General features: G+C 39.7%; 1 protein-coding gene across 1 annotated transcript; it reads left to right on the top strand.

The window, feature by feature from the left end:
- Positions 1–535: 535 nt before the first annotated feature.
- On the top strand, positions 536–19,955 carry pou2f3 (POU class 2 homeobox 3). Its single transcript, XM_071517433.1, has 11 exons — positions 536–557; positions 2,587–2,688; positions 3,455–3,560; positions 4,882–4,970; positions 5,837–6,013; positions 10,544–10,685; positions 11,204–11,337; positions 11,711–11,875; positions 16,174–16,216; positions 16,953–17,067; positions 17,381–19,955. Exons 3-11 carry the CDS (start codon positions 3,476–3,478, stop codon positions 17,421–17,423), a joined length of 993 nt encoding a protein of 330 aa, XP_071373534.1. The 5' UTR covers positions 536–557; positions 2,587–2,688; positions 3,455–3,475; the 3' UTR covers positions 17,424–19,955.
- The last annotated feature ends 328 nt before the right edge of the window (positions 19,956–20,283 follow it).

The raw sequence follows: 20,283 nt of genomic DNA, 5'->3' as shown, positions 1-20,283 counted from the left end.
TAAACTAGTCCAGGCTATGTTACTGTGCAGTACAAACTCTATGGAGAATGGAGATATTGTCCCCCTTTCTTCTAACATGTAGCATACAGTATTTGTAGATTACATGATAAATCATTGTAAACATATCCCACATACATATATAGTATGTTTGAATGTTGAAAGACTTATAATCTTTGACGGTAACACTTTACAATAAGGGTCACTAAGTTAATAGTTAATAAGTATAAGTATTAATTTATACATTATTTAATAGTCATCTTTATAAACTATTAAATAATGTATAAATTAATACCTTAGTTAACATGAACACCATTAGGAAATTACACATTAGTTAACTGTTAATTAAAGGTTAGTTAATGCTTATTAAGCATTAACTAACCCTTAACTTAGTGACCCTTATTGTAAAGTGTTACCTTTGACACATTATTGTCCAGATTATTGTCCCTTTGAATGAGTTGAACATTATTAATCAGAGCCATGGAATAAAATCTTAATATGTGAATCTCTTTCTTTCTCCTGACGATTTAGAGCAAAACGGAATTGACTTCAATCGACAAGTAAGTAACAATATTTTAACACATACACAAATGTTTCAGCACTAATTTTTAACAACTTGGATACTCAAATAGGAATATAACTCCACATCTTGTATGCAAATTCCCGATACGTCGTTAAATTTCATAAACAAGGTCTCCTTCAGGCAGTTGGATTGGATTGGTTTGCTTAGTAACTTAGTCTTTGTTGGTCAAAATAGTGCTTTACTAATGTGTTGGGAGCTTGAAAACAGCATGTGCAGATATTTTTCCATTGTTTGTTTCACTTATTTTTTTTATCCCACACATGGCCTGAAAACTGGTTTTATATTCTAATCTTTGACAAATACATTAAACCGAATGCTCACTTGGAGAGATGCATTTTGGGCTCCACACGGTTTAGGATGTAGAAGCACCAAGAAGTACTATCTAAATAAATAACGTTTTAATTCATAGTCATAGAATACAAAAATAAGTTTGACGTTTACATATTTACTGATGTCCTACTGATTGAAGATCTTGCACAATTGTAAAGTGTTTACAGACTTGATAATGAAGCTCAGTTTGAATATCAGGAGCCTGAAGCCAGGTTAAAGATGCCGACTGCACTATCAGCACTGTTTATGCTAGACTTGAGGTGAAACTGAGTTCCTTGACTACTAATATCCTCGGGACAAACCAACTGTCCTCCCACATTATTGACATCTCTTTTAATACACCTCAAATAGTTTCCAGCTATTTGGCTAATTCTTCAAATATTCCTTTTGGCAGAGGATGACTTTTCTTTTAGTGCTACTGTTTACAGGAAGTGCCATGGGTTTCGGGGGGGCGGGGGATATTTGCATATTGGCTTGCCCAAGGGGAGGGTGAGTGTCTATCACTCTTTGTATCTTGTTTAAAAAGTGTAGTGACCAAACTGGTCCTGGAGCATGTGTACACGAACGTGTGCACACGTTCCCTCCATACACAACACACACGCATGGACAGACACACACACACACACACATACAGACAGACACATGTAAACATACACACGTACCCCTCAGATTATGTACATTAACACAGTGAGATGGCAATACTCAGTGGTGGAAAGTAACTAAGTACATTTACTCAAGTACTGTACTTAAGTCCAATTTTGAGATACTTGTACTTTACTTGAGTATTTCCATTTGATGCTACTTTATACTTCCACTCCACTACATTTCAGAGGGAAATATTGTACTTTCTACTCCACTACATTTATTTGACAGCTTTAGTTACTTTTCAGATGGAGACTTGACACAATGGATAATATAACAAGCTTTTAAAATACAACACATTGTTAAAGATGAAACCAGTGGTTTCCAACCTTTTTGGCTTTTGACGTCTTACAAAAAGCAGTGTGTAGTCGGGTCACATTTCAGATGTCTATGAGTTGTTAACAGCTCCACCAAATAGTGATTTTTCCCTCTAAACCTCACATGGTTTCATTTCAATAAATGTTCAAATGATCCAATATTTTAGCAAAAATCAAAGATTAGAGAAAAAGTCCAATCAGAACTTTGTTTTTTCTTCTTTCCTCTCCCATTAATCATCTCACGACCCCTCAGATTTATCTGGTGACCCTTTGGAAGGGCCCGACCCCTAGGTTTGGAACCACTGAACTAAACTAGCTAACTGTATATAAAGTAGTTCAAACTAGCTCCACCTCCAGCAGCTACAACAGTAACATGCTGCTTACACACTGATGCTTCAGTATTAATAATCTAATGATGTCATATATAATAAAATATCAGTCAGAGGGACCAAACCACTACTTTTACTTTAATACTTTAACTACATTTTGCTGCTAATACTTATGTACTTTTACTTAAGTAGGATTTTTCATGCAGGACTTTTACTTGTAATGGAGTATTTTTACATTGCTGTATTGGTACTTTTACTTAAGTAAAGGATCAGAGTACTTCTTCCACCACTGGCAATACTTCACATCCACTTAAAGAAAACTGAACACAGACAAAAACTTTGACCAAGAGTATGAAATGTTTGGCTGTGATGTTTTTGGTTGTCCTAGATAAAGACAGAAGATATCAACGACTCGCCCCATTCTGTCTCCTCACTGAAGACATGTCACCTAACACAGGGCTCACCGGTGCCTGGGGGACAACTGACTGGGGTAGGACATACACAGCCTGAGCCTCAATCAATAGCATTGGCTATTCAACATCTAATTATGTTGTCTAAGCCAGTGATTCTCAACCTTTTTCATATCAAGGACCCCAAATCTAGTCCACATTAGGGCCCCAGACTCTCATTTGATGAGGTTTTGTTTCTTGGACCCAAATCTGAGAATATCTTTTATTGCTAGATATGATTTTGTCCAGAATTCCATAACTATCTGTATTGTAGGTAGAGGGATAACAGAGAAACTATGATCAAAACAGTCATTCTTCTACATTTTCTAATTGTGTTAACTTCTTGTATATGAAATAATGGTGAAGTTTAACAATTCATCAATTTGCTGGGGACCACCTGGAACCCTCTCAAGGACCCCTGGTGGTCCCCGGACCCCACGTTGAGAACCACTGGTCTAAGCTATAGGATCTTTTCTTCAGAGACTGGTTATTTTAATACTAAGAAATGAGGGGAGGCAGGTAAAATATCTGGAACCACATGTGCCTTTATTAGTCCCCTTATTATTTATTTATTTTTTATTCAAAACATAATTGAGATGACAATAATACAATAACCAATTAGTCCCCTTATTGCCAAAATAACCTTTTCTCCTGTGTCAGCTAGTGTTTTCAACAGGAGTGGTCATGTTCACTGCAAATCAATTATGAAGCTTACCCCCTATTTGTGAATTTTGCTAGTGAGTAGAAAGTAATATCACAGAGGGTTTTTTTTTTTTATTCATTTTTTTATTTTTGCTTTGCCAACAGGAGCTAGCCTCTCTCCACACCATGCAGCAGCTGGTTCTGATGCCGCCTTCTCATCTTTCCTCCCCCTCGTCCTTCCTGCTCTCCCAGAGCCAGACCAGCCACCAAGGTGGAGTTTTTTCTTCTGCTGAGTCAACATGGCAAATCAACACAACTGGGACCAGTCTTGTCTTGAATAGTTAGGGGAGGTGTGGCTTTGAAAAAGAATCATTTCCCAACACATCTGTGGGTCTAGTTAGAGACAGTGCATTGTTTTTTTGGGGGTTTTTTTTCCCATCATGTGTTAACTCTTTCAGGCATTGTGGTTACAGGGACAAATCCCATAGTATTTTCTCACTCCTACATTTGCATTTTTACTTACAGCAAGGATTAAAGTATTTTGTAATACTTGGGAATGTCCTGGTAAATAAGGTAGCACAGAGGAAGTAATGCAAAATTGTGAGTATGTGCTTGCTGCAGGTGCTCCTCAAGAAATACTTGCCACAATACCATTTGATCCAGGTATCTGTTCATATTTTCATATTACTTAGGAAATTTAATAGGTTACAGAATCTAAATTTACAACACAGAAAAACAGGTGGTTTCACACTATCCGTTTAGGAAAAAAGTCAGTAACACATGACAAAAACTAGGTAGTTTTTCACAGTGACCACATACAGAGAGCACCGTTTTTGTCCACCAACCATTTGTCACCAACATATAATTGTAGTTTCAGCTTCATATGTGCACTTACTGCCAAGTGGTGCTGTGCATCAGCCAGACCAAGAACTGCAAATTTCTTTATCATATAAAATGACCAAATTGACCAACGGATTAAAGGAATAGTTCACCCAAAAATGAAAATTTTACCATTGTCTACTCACCCTCATGTCAGCTGAAACACTGGTGAAGTTTGTATGTCAATATAACACACAGCTTCATTTCAGCTTTCATCAAAACAACTGGAGTGAATGGAGAGCATTTCTTTAGAGTTCCAAAAAGGGCAAAAAATGACCAGAAAATTACTCCAAACAGCATAATCCAAGTGTTCTGAAGACAAACGATTAAACTGTGGGTCCAAAAGTCCAATACCTAAATATACTATCTTGTGATTAGTAGCTTTTCCCGACCCAGTTGGTCTGCAATCAGATTCTTGACTGTCCTGAAAAACTGAAAACAAAACTCAATCTAAGCACACCTCCTGTATTAGCTATCAGAACTCATTATGATGAATTCATGATTTGGGACTAATTGTAAATGCTTTGACTTTGTGATTCAGACAGAGATTTTAATCCATTACTGTAAGACTTGCTAGGTTGTTTCAAGGCTAAAACATACTGAGCTGACAGTCACGCTATACTTGCTGTAGATGTCAACGATCAAAACAGATAATCGATGTCAATGATCAACACAGATTATTGAACAAAACGGTGTGCCGTTTTCCTTTGCAGCCCTTCTGCCGCAGAACCTGCTGTCACTTCCCAGCCAGAGTCAGTCTAGTCTTCTACAGCATCAACCTGGACTGGCATTGACTCCACAGGTAAACCCAGGCAACTTCCTGACTACTATAACACAGAAGAGTACAAGTTATATAAATAGTAAATAGCATAGACCCTTCCCAAATAAATAGCCTATATGTTTCATTTTTACTATCAAATTATGTTTGGCATCATACTGTCAGGCCTCGTACCAAGCATTCTTGGAGAAACTACCCTGAAAATGTAACTACCAACCAGAGATCTTAATGTTGAAAGGAGGCAAACGAGAGTTACTGATGTAACCACAGTTCTAGGCAAACAGTGCACTGAATATTATCTGTCTTGTGCAGGTCAAGTCTTTATACCAACAACAACAACGCACTGGAAACAAAGGAACACACTTCTTTGTTACCTCCACCAAGGAGGTTATGTTTTCGGTGCCGTTTGTTTGTTTGTTTGTTTGTTTGTTTGTCTGTTTGTTTGTCTGTTAGCAGGATTATGGAAAAACTACTGGCACGATTTTCATGAAACTTCGTGGAAGGGTGTAGCATGGGCCAAGGAAGAACCCATACAATTTTGGAGCAGATCTGGATCCAACTCACGAAATTTGCATATCATAGCAGACTGGAATTGGCCTTGGCGGAGGTCTGCGCTCTCCGAGTGCCCTTCTAGTTGTTTATGTTGTGCATTTGGTTAATGTAGTGTTCCTTTGTTGCAGTGCGCTTTTTATTTGTCACGTGCATTTAGGTTATGTAGTGCCGATTGCCTGTCTCAGCCACTGTAAACAAGTCTATCAACCCCCTGCAGCCTATATTATGGTCACTGTGTACTATGGCACAGTAAAAACCTTACTTAACACCCCTTTTAAATCAACAGGGAACTAAAGATTGACAGTGAGATTAACATGTGTGATATTTCTCTGGTCCAGGCTATGAGTCGCTCTGGTCTGGCAGGACCGTCTATGGAGAACCACATGGACATGACCCATCTGCAGATGCCCAAGCACATGACAGTACCACAGCAGGAAGAGCCCAGCGATTTGGAAGAGCTGGAGCAGTTCGCCAAGGCCTTCAAACAAAGACGCATCAAACTGGGTTTCACTCAGGTACTTTTTGGGCTTTTTAGGTTCAATTTGAGTCACTACAAATTGTTTTATGTTGATATGTAAGAGTAACAGCCCCAATCTGTTAACTTTGGATAACTTTTGCTTGTAGTTCCAAACAGGTTTTAGTCATTGTCTCCTCTACGTCTCACTTTTATCAGTTTGGCAGTGTTTGCGGTCTGCACTGGAATCCGAACATACAAGGGGCCTGTCTCACGGAGTCATTCCTATGTTCCCAGGATCCTATGTTCCCAGGGTCCTATGTTCCCCAGATTTATATGGCACATAATGGGAACATGACCTATGTTCCCAGGGTCCTATGTTCCCCAGTTCTAGGGTTAGGGGTTAGGTTTAGAGACCTTCAAAGTCAAATAAAATGCTAACCATTGGTTTTGTTGTGTTTATATGGCTGTTGAAGCCTTGTTCCAATAAAAAAACTGGGTAATATTTCTGAAATATTTGAACTTGAAACGGGTCAAATTTGACCCGAACACAATAGGAGGGTTAATGTATGTTAACAGAATATTGAACTGGGGAACATAGGACCCTGGGAACATAGGACCCTGGGAACATAGGACCCTGAGAACATAGGACCCTGGGAACATAGATATGCTCCTGCTAGTCAGGGTATCTTTGCGATACCTGGCTTCACAAAACCTAACAATACCATTACGGTTAAGGTTATGGTTAAGGTTGGGCAACTAAAAGAACTTTGGTTAAGGTTAGGGAAAGGGTTAGGGTTAGTCACTATATACTGTGTATGCAGCTCAAGAGTTTACTTTTTTTCCTCACTGGAGGCTTTCAATCTTAGAACTAGTATCTCAGTTTTCTAAAGGTTAGGGAAAGGCTTTGGTCATGGTTAAACAAGAAAATCGTTCTTGTTGGTATGAGTTGGGTATGAGTTGAACCCAGGTTGTCAGAGTTGAAAGCAAATGCTTACACCCATCCCACCACTCCAACCACAACATACTTACTTTCCACTGCGTTATTTAAATGTCAGACTACTTCCTGTTTATAGTCGTGCTTCCTTCATGTAACCCTTTCATGCAAGGAGCACATATTTGCATTTCACAATATTTCAGGAGATCTGGTTGGGACAAATCCACAGCAGCTATTTAATATAAGATTATATTGATCCCTGTAGGCAAATTAGGTCATTGCAGTGGCAGTAATATGACTGAGCAGAGAAAATGAACCAACACAACTGGTGACTATAGAGGACATCAGGCTATGCTGTCATAAATCTGCAGGACTACTGGGACCCACTTGATAACTGGGGTTATCAAGTGGGCACCTCCCATCAATGACGTTTCATTGAATTAGCCCCAGGACACTTACCTTGCGAGGCAGCGAGATTCACAAGATCACGATCACGCAAGAATCCATCTTGCCAGGCTTCAAGTTATGCGTTTGTGGCCGAACCACAGTGGTGTGGACCAATCAGCGTCCTATGAGGGCAGCTGGGGGCGTGGTTTAGGTGTGACGACAGCGAGAAGCGACTGTTCGTTCACAACAATGGCGGCTCCTAAAGAGGCTAGCGTAGATGCTGCTATAACATCAGTTATTTCTGAACTGGAGAGTATTTCTTCATTGAAAGAAGAGCAAAGAACGGCACTGAAGGCTTTTCTGGATGGAAAAGATGTTTTCGCTCTTCTCCCGACTGGCTTCAGCAAGTTTGTTTATATGGTTCGTTGATCTGATGGGTTGAAGTTAGCCCGTGATAGACGATGATAGACAGATGGTTCATCCAATCACCTGCCAAGTATTTTTTGAAAGTGCCTGCCCTTTTCCAAACAGTTTCCAAGGACGACTTCCCAGATGGTTCTGTGTAACAAACCATCTGGCGAGTCAGGTTACCAGGACACCTCCACAAGGCTCAAGTTCAATAATTATAGGCTACAGGGGCGGCTGATTCTGCTGGCTTGAGACAGACCGCTCAGCAGGTCAGAAACTGAACTGTATCCACAAGCCATCATATCAACATTCTAAAGAATAAATATAAAAGTAACCATGCTACTAACAAACAGCCAGAGTAACGAAACTCCTACCAACCATGGTTAGATAGAATGCTACCAGCACAAGCCAACAAGCCAACATACAGTAACAATCAATATCCCAGCAAACATGCTACAAATGAATAGCCATAGCTACGGAGCCCGGGAGTGGCCATCGGGAGAAAAATAATTTATGTCATGGCCATGATTTACTGTAACATGCGCATGATATGCAATTCGAGCTCTCATTTTCTTTTTTCATGCGCACAAGATAGAATTCGTGGACTTGTTACAGTAAATCGTGGACTTGATATAACTTTTTTTCTCTCCCAATGGCAACTCCTGGGCTCCGTACATAGCAACCATGCTATTAGCAAACAATGTCAGTTAGTATGCTACAACAGACAGACCACACTACCACATGTAAATAGTATGTTAGTTCTCAGGTCCAAATACTAGGCTATTTTTTGTGTGAACAGATAGCTGAAATAAATGAATGTAGCCTATATCCTTGGCAAACATGCTATACATGTTCTATCCATATAGGATCCTAGCCATATAGACTTGATGGTTCACATCTCTACTGAATGGTGTTTACACGGCTACACAGCAGTCGTAACATCATTAGCCTAGGGCAGCTATAGATATAGAGACCCTCGGCCAATGCAGAAATACATTTTACACACTTCAGTGCCAGCCACTTATTTCTAATACTAGTAACATAGCTATTTTGACATTTTTGTGGTCATATTATCATATGATCATAAATGTCTGTTACACCTTTGTGTCTCCAACTGTTTCTTGACTGGTGATGTCACTATAAGGCGAGAGGGAAGTATTCACTGAACAGTACCACTCATGGCCACATGATGCCGCCAAAATGTGTTACATAGTTTCGCTTTAACAAATTTAAATGGGTCTCTGTAGAAAAGTATCCTAGCTTGTTCTTTCTTGCTTACATTTTTCCTAGGATTTTCTGCTCTCCTCAAAGATGGCAAACAATTCTTCATGTTTCTATGCACGGCCCTCTTTCTCACTCCCCACTGCCTTCCTCTAGTGCTTCCTAAGCGGCCTCCTTTCTTGGATGAGTCTGCCAATCTCCTGCTGTAGCCTGGACTTCTGGACTTCTGAAACTACTTTTTTCCATTTTTTCATAAACTCTCTACAGAGCGTCTTTCGCTCTGTATCTGAACTAGTGGCTTCAATTGAAGTGCCCTCCGTACTCATAGTCAAATCCATTCCAAGGTCTATAGCCGTGCATCCTGCCTGTGATTACTAACATTTGTGTTTTTCTCTCAAGAAGAACAAACTTATGACCAATACAAACAATATAAAAGCGAAAAGTAACTGCTTCTGCTGCCAAGGCCAGGATAGTGTAAATGTGTGAGTAAATAGGCTTATCACTGCCCCATCATGAAGGCACAGTGGACATACTTTTCATTGAAACAATATTGTTTCATCACATTGAGTCTGTAAAAAGACTTTCTAATCACAAAGTCAGTCTCATGTTCCCCAGGGCTTGGGTGATGGAATATGAGTGCAATCTATTGCACTAATCACTATTGGGATTCCTATGAAAGAATTTCAGCACACTTAATATGTAAGAGTAAATTTCATTCATTATTGATAACTATTCTAATGTAAGCTATCTGCTACTTGATACAGGTCCTCTTTTATAGTCATAGTGGGCAAATGGCCAGGAAATGCTACAGATAGTTATAATATCTCTGATCTAATAAATCATCATCTGTGCACCCAAGGCCACGGGATCCAGTAGGAGTGGGGATGCCATTTTTCAAGAGGGTTGATTGGCTTTTTTTTTTATATACATTTGGGTCCGATAGCCTGAACATCATCATCACTTGCCAGATGGTTTGTTACACAGAACCATCTGGGAAGTTGTCCTTGGAAATTGTTTGGAAAAGGGCAGGCACTTTCAAAAATTACTTGGCAGGTGATTGGATGAACCATCTGTCTATCACCGTCTATCACAGGCTAACTTCAACCAATCAGATCAATGAACCATATAAACAAATTCTTGCCGAGGCCAGTCGGGAGAAGAGCGAAAACATCTTTTCCATCCAGAAAAGCCTTCAGTGCCGTTCTTTGCTCTTCTTTCAATGAAGAAATACTCTCCAGTTCAGAAATAACTGATGTTATAGCAGTAGTAGCAGTGTTATAGCACCCACTCAGATGTGGTGTCACGCATATGTATTTCCTCAAGTACAAAATCATGCAAATTTTGTGTCATAAGTTTGCCACTGCTATTGCATGTATTCAGAATTAATTTGCACATTTGAAAATTGTCTCACTCTGTTGAACTTTCAGGACACAAGTCGGTCAGCGTTTTGAAGACAAAAAATACAAGATGTCACAGAGTTTACGGCTGTCAAATCTTTTGCAGCTGATTCATCTTCATAACCAAGATCTATAAAGTGACCTAAACAGCACTCCTGATGAGCTTTTTCACTTACTTTCACTTTTGCATCAGTGGGTGATATTGGTTTGTGTGTGTCTCTGTGTGTGTGTTTTTCCACAGGGAGATGTAGGCCTAGCTATGGGGAAACTGTATGGCAATGACTTCAGCCAGACCACAATTTCCCGCTTCGAGGCTCTCAACCTCAGCTTCAAAAACATGTGCAAGCTGAAACCTCTGCTGGAGAAATGGCTGAGTGATGCAGGTACACGGCAATGGCAGCTGGTATTTCATTGCCAGTTTTTAATACAATACCACTGATTATTTGGTAACACTTGTAAAGTGTTACCAAATACCAAAAACTAAGTTACACTTAGTTAACATGAACACATTTGTAAATTACACATTAGTTAACTGTTAAGTAAGGGTTAGTTAATTCTTATTAAGCATTAACTAACCCTTATTAAGCATTAACTAACCCTTAACTTAGTGACCCTTATTGTAAAGTGTTACCGATTATTTTGGCATAGAGTGAAAAGGGGACACAAAACAAGTAAATACTTAAAGTCAGATAAAAATATCTATTTGTACCCAAATAACTTTTTGGGTAATTCCAAAAGTGATTCCATTAGTGTTATTCTAATATTTTGTTGCACAAGAAAATGTACTAAAAGTCAACAGGGGTTGATATTTTTTATTTTATAATTATCTGATTCTACTGGTGGATGTTAAAGCGTGTTAAAGTGATGATGACGGTCTGTCTAATATTTGTTTTCATATTAGAGAACTCCCCTTCTGACTCAATGAGCAGCCCTGCCTCCCTGCCGCCCTTGATGGAGGGCTATGGACGCAAACGGAAAAAGAGGACAAGTATTGAAACGAACATCAAGATGACTCTGGAGAAACGTTTCCTTGATGTGAGTTAAATGATAATTCTGGCCACAGAGAATTACAGAATTACAATATAGCAATAATCATAGAATGTTAAGCCAGTTTTCCAGTATGCCCTCTCTCCCTTCAATAAATTGTTTGTCTCCCTTCTATAAATTGTTTTAAGTTTACATAATTTTAACGCAGAATCAAATCAAAGAAGAGACCCTAATGACAGCTGAACATCATACCATTTAAAAAATAAGTAAATAAAAAAAAATCTATCTGTCTAAATCTAAATCTAGACACAATTCAGTTACTTTAATTTATTTATCAGGTGTAATGGTTACCACCTATCAACTTTCCACTTTCCCATGTTAACATTTGAAGGAGGAAATCATTCTGATTTTTGTTTTTCAGAACCCCAAGCCCAACTCAGAGGAGATAACGTTGATCTCAGAGCAGCTGTCCATGGAGAAGGAAGTGGTTCGGGTTTGGTTCTGTAATCGGCGTCAGAAGGAGAAGAGGATCTACTGCCCAGTGGCCAGCTTACCAGTGAAATCACACAACTTCAATTCTAGAATGGTTAGTCACATTGATCCCACTTAGTTAGAAACAGATAGGAATCTGTTATCTTCTCAATATTTTGTTCAGTTTTACATATTTTTCTGTCCCTCCAGGAGTTTTTCTGGGATTACTGAAAACAAAAAATCTTTTTGGCCTTCTGAAAAATTACAAGGTAATTCCAAAGTAATTGGGAGCGAAATTCCAATGGGTTTTTTGTTCCAAAACAGTGTGGTCCGGAAAGTTTTTATAGCCAGAAATCTCAGCACCTGGTCAACCCTATCAACCCCCCGCAGATGGTTATTTTGTGCTATTGGTCAGTGAAAAAACCTTACATGATGCAGGTTTAAAGCTAGGGTAGACCCTCCTCCTCCCTCCAAACGAGGCTCAGGCGCATGCATGAGAGGAGCAAACCTAAAGAGTAACTAAACCCCACCTAAATCTGTGGTGAAGCCTGACACCTAATGGTAAAAAGTAGGGTACTGAACTGGTCATCTGCTATTGGCTGGTCTTTGTGCCCTGTGATGTCACCCTCTATAGAGTACAACAGGTGGTGACATCACCTGGCACAAAGACCAGCCAATAGGAGAAGGCCAGTTCAGTACCCTACTTTTAACCATTAGGTGTCAGGCTTCACCAAAGATTTGGGTTTGGGGTTTAGTTACTGTTTAATAAATCCCAAATCTCTATGCAAAACACAGCTCTACTTGTAACTAAAACATTCGGCAGCAAAAATTGTCTTTGTCAACATAGATTAGTTATTGCGGTTACAAACACACATTGCGATATGGACATTAGTCGAGCTAGGTTCACTCTACACTGGAGAGAGGGAGCGCCGGCTGCTTAGCATTGGCCAGACTTGATAAATTCCAAACTTTTTATGCAAAACACAGCTTTGCTAGCTCAATCTGGTTGTAACCAAAACATTTGCCAGCGAAAAATATTTTTGTCAGCATAGATTAGTCATTGCGGTTACAAACACACATTTCTACAAACCTTGGTCAACCAAGGTTCACTCTACACCGAGAGAGCGCCGTCCCGTCCTGTTTTTGCAAAACAGCTCTGCTAGCTCACTCTAGTTGTTACTGAAATATTTGCTGGCAAAAAAAAATATTTTTGTCACACATAGATTAGCTACCACAGTTGCGAAGCCAAAGCTACCTAACACCAGTTGACTGACTGACCTTGTTTGTCCAAAAAGCATCTACATTTCATTATAGGCTGATATGGTGTGAATTAGTCTCAACTAAGTACATTACAGTCTTTTAGCAGAGCCTCAATTTGTCACAATTGCAACAAATTCCAGGTGTTGGATTGGATGTCACAAGGTCATAAAATTAAGTTCTTAAGTCTGTTATGTGTTTTTTATTAAAATCAAATGAATGTGAAATGTTGAATGCGCGATTAGGTTTACTCTTTCCAAAAACAAAAGGCACATTTAGAATACCTGGGTCAGCCTCAGCAGTCTCATCTTCCTCTAATGTCGTGTCAGAGTGTCACCCTGTTTTTTCTGGCACAATGCCACAAAGTAGGGCTTCTCCCGTTATCAAGGTGAAACGGTCATCCAGAGGAGAGAGCTCCGGTGTCGCCTTGCCCTGCCGGTGTCAGGGGCGTGTCTAGGGGGTGGCCAGGGGTGGCACTGGTCACCCCTGAAATCTGATTGGCCACCCCAGGTGCCACCCCACGATCCTGAGTTATGGCCATGTTAGAGGCAGGACCATCAAGCCAGTTAATTTCTTTTTCCAAAACTACGCTCGAGTTCCAAGAAACACGCCAAGGGGAGCGAAGAGAAGACCAAATTAGGGATCAATGTGAAAAAAACACTATGTCTGACCAAACGGAATGCAGCACGCACCTGAAGATAAAAACCAAGAAGTAATGTTAGTAGCATAATTTTTTCTTACATGCATACAGTTGACAGTGATGCCTGATAATTCTGGTTGTTTTCAACCTGGGCCTTGTATGGAAAAGGATTAGGGCCACATGTGAAAAATGTATTTAAATTCTGAGATTAAGCTCAGATTTCTGAGAATAAAGTCAGAATTCTGAGTTTAAAGTCAGAATTCTGACTCTGAATTCAGAATTCTGACCTGGGACCTGCCTAGATCTTTCCTAAATGCCACACTCAGTGCCACCCTTGCTTGAGTCTGTGCCCCACCTCGGCCACCCCAGTGGCGTCAACCTTTATATCAGATCATTTCTGTTTTCTTTTTAGTTTTATAAAGGCTCTTGGAACTGGCAGCATTAACTGCCGCTGTGACATTTTGCCTCTCAACAAACTTTTTTTGGGTTGGTGAAACCTGAACTGAGGCCACAGGGGAAATTTCTCTTCTCCGGCATTTTCTCACACAGAGAATGGAATGACAAGCACATTTACATACACATCAGTATTCGTTCAGGGCAGTATTCATACATACACATCAGTATTCATTCATTAATCATCTATGGTTAATTGTGGGAGTTAAGGGGCGGAGTATGAGGCTTGTGCACGGGCGCAACATTCACGGCTGATTACAGGGCCTGGGACAGTCACAGACACCAGATATTTTCTCAGAGCATTTGATTTGATAGCTGTTGGGATGTAAAGACAATTTCACCATTCATATTCACAATTCTGGACCCTATGCTCCCTCAATCTTTGAGCCAAGCATAACACTGTTTTAAAAAAAAATGACAGTAAGCATCCATCATACTAGAATATCTTATTAGTTTTTCAAGCAGCATATAATGGTGAAGACAGACAGGAAATTAAGGAGTGTGATAGCGCATTAGGTGAGTTACACAATAACTGTGCAGTAGTCCATGCAATATGTTACATTACAAACCAAAAATTGGGGGACAATACAACGATGGATCAATGGGCTGAGGGAACACAGGCTAACTTTTCAGAAAATTCAGTAGGAAGAGGAAATAGCGTGAGACAGTGGAAAGATGGGCAAAACTTACCTGACAAATAAAACGTTTTAATTAATGATCTGATCATTAAGGATTGCATACAACTACTACCATAATCTTTATTTATAAAGCACTTCCCAAAGCAGCGTTACAAAGTGCTTTATAAGATAAATAAAAATGAAAGGAATAAAATAAAATCCAAGACGTGAATTTGATTTTTTTGTGACCATGAGAGAAATGATCTCATTTTGAATCTCAATGATTATGAGCATCATTTTTTTAATGTGCATGTTCTTGCATAGTGAGATCAAATTTGGCAAGCATCTCTATTAACCCCCAAAAGTTGCGTTCTTCATATTGCTTTGCATTTGTTAATTCAATGCCAAAATATATTTGGCCAAATATTGCACAGCTGCCAGAACGCGAGTTAAAACTCCCTCCCATTGTGCTTTCTCTTTTCTTCATTCATTTCCCTCTGTTGTAACTCATCTGTCATGGAATCCAGCCTTCGGTTTGTTTCCATCTATTTTGCAGCACTTGTGAGATGATCACTGGATGTTTCATGGTGTTTCAGCATAGTGGCCAAATGTCTCCACTCATTGCCCGCATTACCAAGTTTAGGCCAATTTGTACTGAGGTTCAGCAGTGCTACTTGTTGCCACATTAGCGTTTCCACACTTAGCTCAGCCACATCTTTGTAAGATTTGCGGACAATCAAGCGATCCTCTCAATGACTTATAAAATTCTTCCTTGCGTTGAATTAGTTCCTTTTCTCAGCCCCAGACTTCAATTTACAAAATCGGTTGCATTCTCAATGGGTCGACATTTTACTGCTTTGCCCCCTTTCTTTTCTCACTCTGTTAAGCAGTGCACTCTAACGCAAATTACATAACAGTGACTGAGCAATTGAATAGATTTTCTCATGTAACAGTAACTAGGCATGTTATTAGTCATGCCTATAGAGTTACAGGACTGTCGTTTAAAATGTGTGTTGCGGAAAGAAGCTATCCTTTTTTTTTCTTCTTAAAGACATGGTACATGTCATTTGCTGAAAAGGGGGTTGGGCTTGCGAGGCCCTTCAAGGCTCTGCCAGCCAGTGACCCTTGTTGCATGGTATTTCCCATACATGTCATTAAAGTAATCCAAAAAAAAAAAAAAAATGAAAGACCTTGTGAAATCTGCAGTGTCTGTCATATTTAAAAGGTGTTTTTTGTGGGGAAAAGCACAGAAACAGGTCAAAAATTGGTAGCCCTTCCAGTCTTGGCAGATTTTTACAAAACAAATTAATCAGAAAACTGCAATTCCTGGAGGGACTGAAATATAATGTTGAAATTGTTGGTTGTGAAACAAATATATTTTATAATGCTGGTGTGAAATATGCATTGTCTCATTTTCATCCATTTCCATTGAACTCATTATTTCAGGCCTCGGCATCCAGATCCTACAGCCCTCTGGCTTCAGGCGGAGGCAAGTACCTTTAATTTATGGTTACACTGAGATTTTTGCAAAAGCCCAAACCTGGTACCTAACAATGCATTCACACTGCAAGCAACTTGGTTGATGGGTCCCTCTATTCTGACCAATTCTGGGAGGTGTGAGAAGCTCAAAAAAATAAGCTATGTAATTGCATGCATTTCTCACACTGCTGGTATTTCCTCTCATAATGTGACATTGTTTTGAGGAGTTAACATGCGCCAGTTAGGTAGCATTCATTAAAAATAAACAGAAAAAAATGAAATAAAATGACTTCAGAGCTCATCATCGACCCCAATGATACATCCAGTGGTTCTCCATAGGTTTTGGGTCGTTTATTCCTGTAGTTTTTCAAATAAGTTATAGTGAACTGGGAAGCTTTGAATGGCTGTAATCACCTTCTCATTCATTTTGCACTTGCCAGGCAGCTATTGCTCGTTAAATGAAATCATGTCGATAAGCACACAAGGAAGCGTAAAAATTTGATTGGCTCTTGACAGGCAACAACCACGAAAAGTTCAGCCGTGGACAACTTTTTCTCAATTGACAAGATTGTTGATCGTCTGAGTTTCCCTGGTCGCTTAGCTTTATGGGAAATGAACTAACTTCCAGTGACTTTGATTGTGCTGCTCACAAGCGTGAACGTATGGTTAGAGTTGTGTATGATCCAAGTGTGTGTGTGTGTTTGGATATTCAACTGACTTGGAGTGTGTTGATGTTCTCCTTCTAGTTTCATCCAGTTCCTCTCCGAACAGTGTGAGCCGTGGAGCTTCTCCCAACAGTCTGTCCATGGTGTCCACTGCTTTAACGTCTCAAGTCAACCAAACTACCTACAGCACACCGGGGTATGAAACCTTCACCTCTCCAGCACCATGGATGGCTTTTCTGCCTTTCGACTAAAATGTGTCGCTAAGACTGAAAATGTTTTTAAGCAGAACCCTCTATTGAAGCATCAATATGTATTGGTGCTAGATTTACAAACATCAAGAATAAGTATAATTTTCTGTCACTTTTATTTGGCTAACTGGATAATCCTGCTTCCTGTCATACTCCGTTTGGCAACCAGCTCTGAAACCAATGATCAAACAATTAAAGAACAGGCTGTAATAGCAACATGACATTATATTAGTGATAAAATGTATGGTGTTTGCCTTTCAGGTCATGGTATCGCACATGGAATCCTACGGCATATCATCACTGAGAAAAATGAACTATCATATGAACCTTTTGAAGAGCAACAGATGTTTTGTTTGGGAAGGATGTACACTGAAGATCTGATGCAATAACACAGAATATCCCTGTTATAAACAGCTTTTATGACTGCAGGCAAAGCCTGAGGAGGACTCATATGACAACAAAGCAGAGGACTGTAACATACCACATGCCAACCACCAACACCTTAGCTCATGCAATTCCTAATGCCCTCAGTCTTTCCCATGATCTGTTTTTAGGTCAAGGTCATGGATTAATTTGTATTCCAATGCCCCAACAAGTTTGTTTTGAACAGTTGCAAAGATATCATGGTTGATACACAGAAAAACACAACAAATACCATAACCATATTGTCAAGCCAATATGGTAATATTTAAGGTCTGAAGTTGTCAGGACCCAAAGACTGTATGGGAATGGTCAAAGATTCAGGGCCGGATTCACTAACATTGCATTGCGAGGGTAATATGCTTTTTTTTGGGGGGTTATTTTGCACCTCAGTTTCTTAATTAAGAGCAACTGAGTCTTATTCACAAGAATTTTGTGCAAATAAAGTTGTGGCACAAACAAGCCCTGCGCAAGAAAATATCCTCCTTCATCCCCAGTCAAATTGCATGCTTCAGTTATAAAACCAATCCACCAAAGCCAGCCTTGCATCCTCAAGCCCCTTTATAACTGGAGCGATCACTGATCTGAACTGAGATTCAAGGATGAATACCCTCTGCCTTCCCTGTGTCTTGCAGCAATAATAGCATAGCAGCCATTCTGAATGGCCAAACTCTTTATGCAAAGTCTCTGTCACCTTAAAAAGGATCTTCTCTCCACAACAATAATTTGGGGAGTAGGTGTTCGTGAATCGGGTGCAATCTTGATTTGCATAGCCTCGCCTACAAATACATACATGGTCAAATTATGTCATTTACATGCATAGACGGTGCTCCCTATAGGCTGAATAGGCAAATGCCTAGGGCCTCATGCATCCTTTATTTTATTTTTTCTACTTTCAGAAAAAAAAAAGTCTTACCATTCTTATTGGATACATTATGTGCCAGTGATCATAAATCCAATCAAAACCTCTGATTAAGGGGAGGCCCCCCCTCCTCCAGCAAGAGATAGATCTTATTGCCTGAGGCCTCCTTGAAAGCCCTCATTTTAAGCTCATGTCCACACAAGAGGACACATTCACCTTTGTATTTATTACATTTTATTTTGATATTCATGTGCTGTATGTTATAATAGTTAACAAAAATACAGTGCTTTAAACACTAAAGTTTTACTCAGTTTTTATTGCTTGATGGCTTTGTCTCAAAAGGGGGCCTCCACACAAGATTTTGCCTAAGGCCTCCAGCAGTTTAGAGCTGGCCCTGTTTACATGTAAATTACATATGTATGACCATGACAGGTGCAAAGAGGCTTTATTTTTTGACCAACACTGCAAGGCATTCTGATTTTGTCATTTTGGTGATATACAATCCTTTAGTGAATCTGGGCCTGTTTTGACACTTACTATCGTTTATACACCCTATGCCTGTCCAGTACTGCTATGTACCTTGTTTGGTGTGAAAAATGAGGCAATGAATGGATTTTGTGCCACAATCCTTTTTCTGTAATGATTCCAATTTGGATGGTTGAAAAGCTGGATGGATGCATGGATGTTATTGTTTTTATTTTCCCTAGCCATATTAATCTGGCCCCAATTTCCCAGATAGCCCTACAAGCATCATACAGAGCATCAGAAGATACCCACAACCTTTACAAATTGTTACCTTCAAATGCATTCAAAAGTTGATAAAAAAAACAAAAAAAACAATTGAAGAGCAAAAATAAAGTAATTCAGTCAGTTTTTACACATTTTGATTTTGTACCAAGGGTGAACAGCTTGCTCAATGCAACAACAATAATAATAGTAGCACCTCCACGGTTTAAGCCAGTATAATTAAATCCCAATAGGATTAATGAATATTCTCCAGCAGTCTAGTATTGTATGGGTTTAAAGGGGAAATGCACCAAAAAATGGGCAGGCATTACCTGAGATGGTTGAGAGAACATTTTATGGATAGTCATCTTCCCATTCCTATATTAAACATTAAAATTTTTTAATATGGATAGAGGAAAGTGACTGACCATAAACTCTCAGGTAGTGGTCAAAATGATAGAAAAAAAAAAGATTCCTGGATCTTAAATATCACTGTGGTTGGCTATACTCTGTATGCTAAATGAAATTTGGAAAAAAAAAACATGTGTACTTTCACTTTCATCTGATGTTTTTGTCCATCAGTAACCCTAACTTTGACCCTAGATCTCCATTTTGAGATTAGTTTCCTGTCAGGTTTGATGCTGCTTGTGGAAACCATCTTGTCAAGTTAGATGTGAAAACATGTGGACCTGTGCTGGTCCGGGCCAGAGCTTCTTTTGGAGAGTTGCTGCTGGGTGTTCCGGGAGCATATCTATGTTCCCAGGGTCCTATGTTCCCCAGTTCTACATATGTGCTCTCCCAGGGTCCTATGTTCCCAGGGTCCTATGTTCCCCAGTTCTACATATGTGCTCTCCCAGGGTCCTATGTTCCCAGGGTCCTATGTTCCCCAGTTCTACATATGTGCTCTCCCAGGGTCCTATGTTCCAAGGGTCCTATATTCCTATATTCCTGTTCTGGGGAACATCTTTTTCAGGTTCCCATGATGTGCTATATAGAGCTGGGGAACATAGGACCCTGGGAACATAGGACCTTGGGAACATCGGACCCTGGGAACATAGGACCCTGGGAACATAGGGCCCTGGAAACACAGGACCTTGGGAACATAGGACCCTGGGAACATAGGACCTTGGGAACATAGGACCCTGGGAACATAGGA

Source organism: Centroberyx affinis, unplaced genomic scaffold (genome assembly GCF_046629955.1).
Source record: "Centroberyx affinis isolate AG114_WGS23_722 - 3 ecotype Tasmania unplaced genomic scaffold, CSIRO-AGI_Caff_v1 ptg000492l_1, whole genome shotgun sequence".
Taxonomy (NCBI): Eukaryota; Metazoa; Chordata; class Actinopteri; order Beryciformes; family Berycidae; genus Centroberyx; species Centroberyx affinis.
The sequence above is the reverse complement of the archived record's forward strand: the minus strand, read 5'-3'. Positions and strand labels throughout refer to the sequence as shown.

Coding starts and splice junctions, on each gene's coding strand:
- pou2f3 (XM_071517433.1), top strand. CDS start 3,476: ATGCAGCAGCTGGTTCTGATGCCGCCTTCTCATCTTTCCTCCCCCTCG. Junction 6,014..10,543: donor TCAAACTGGGTTTCACTCAG/GTACTTTTTGGG, acceptor GTTTTTCCACAG/GGAGATGTAGGCCTAGCTAT. Junction 10,686..11,203: donor GAAATGGCTGAGTGATGCAG/GTACACGGCAAT, acceptor TTTTCATATTAG/AGAACTCCCCTTCTGACTCA.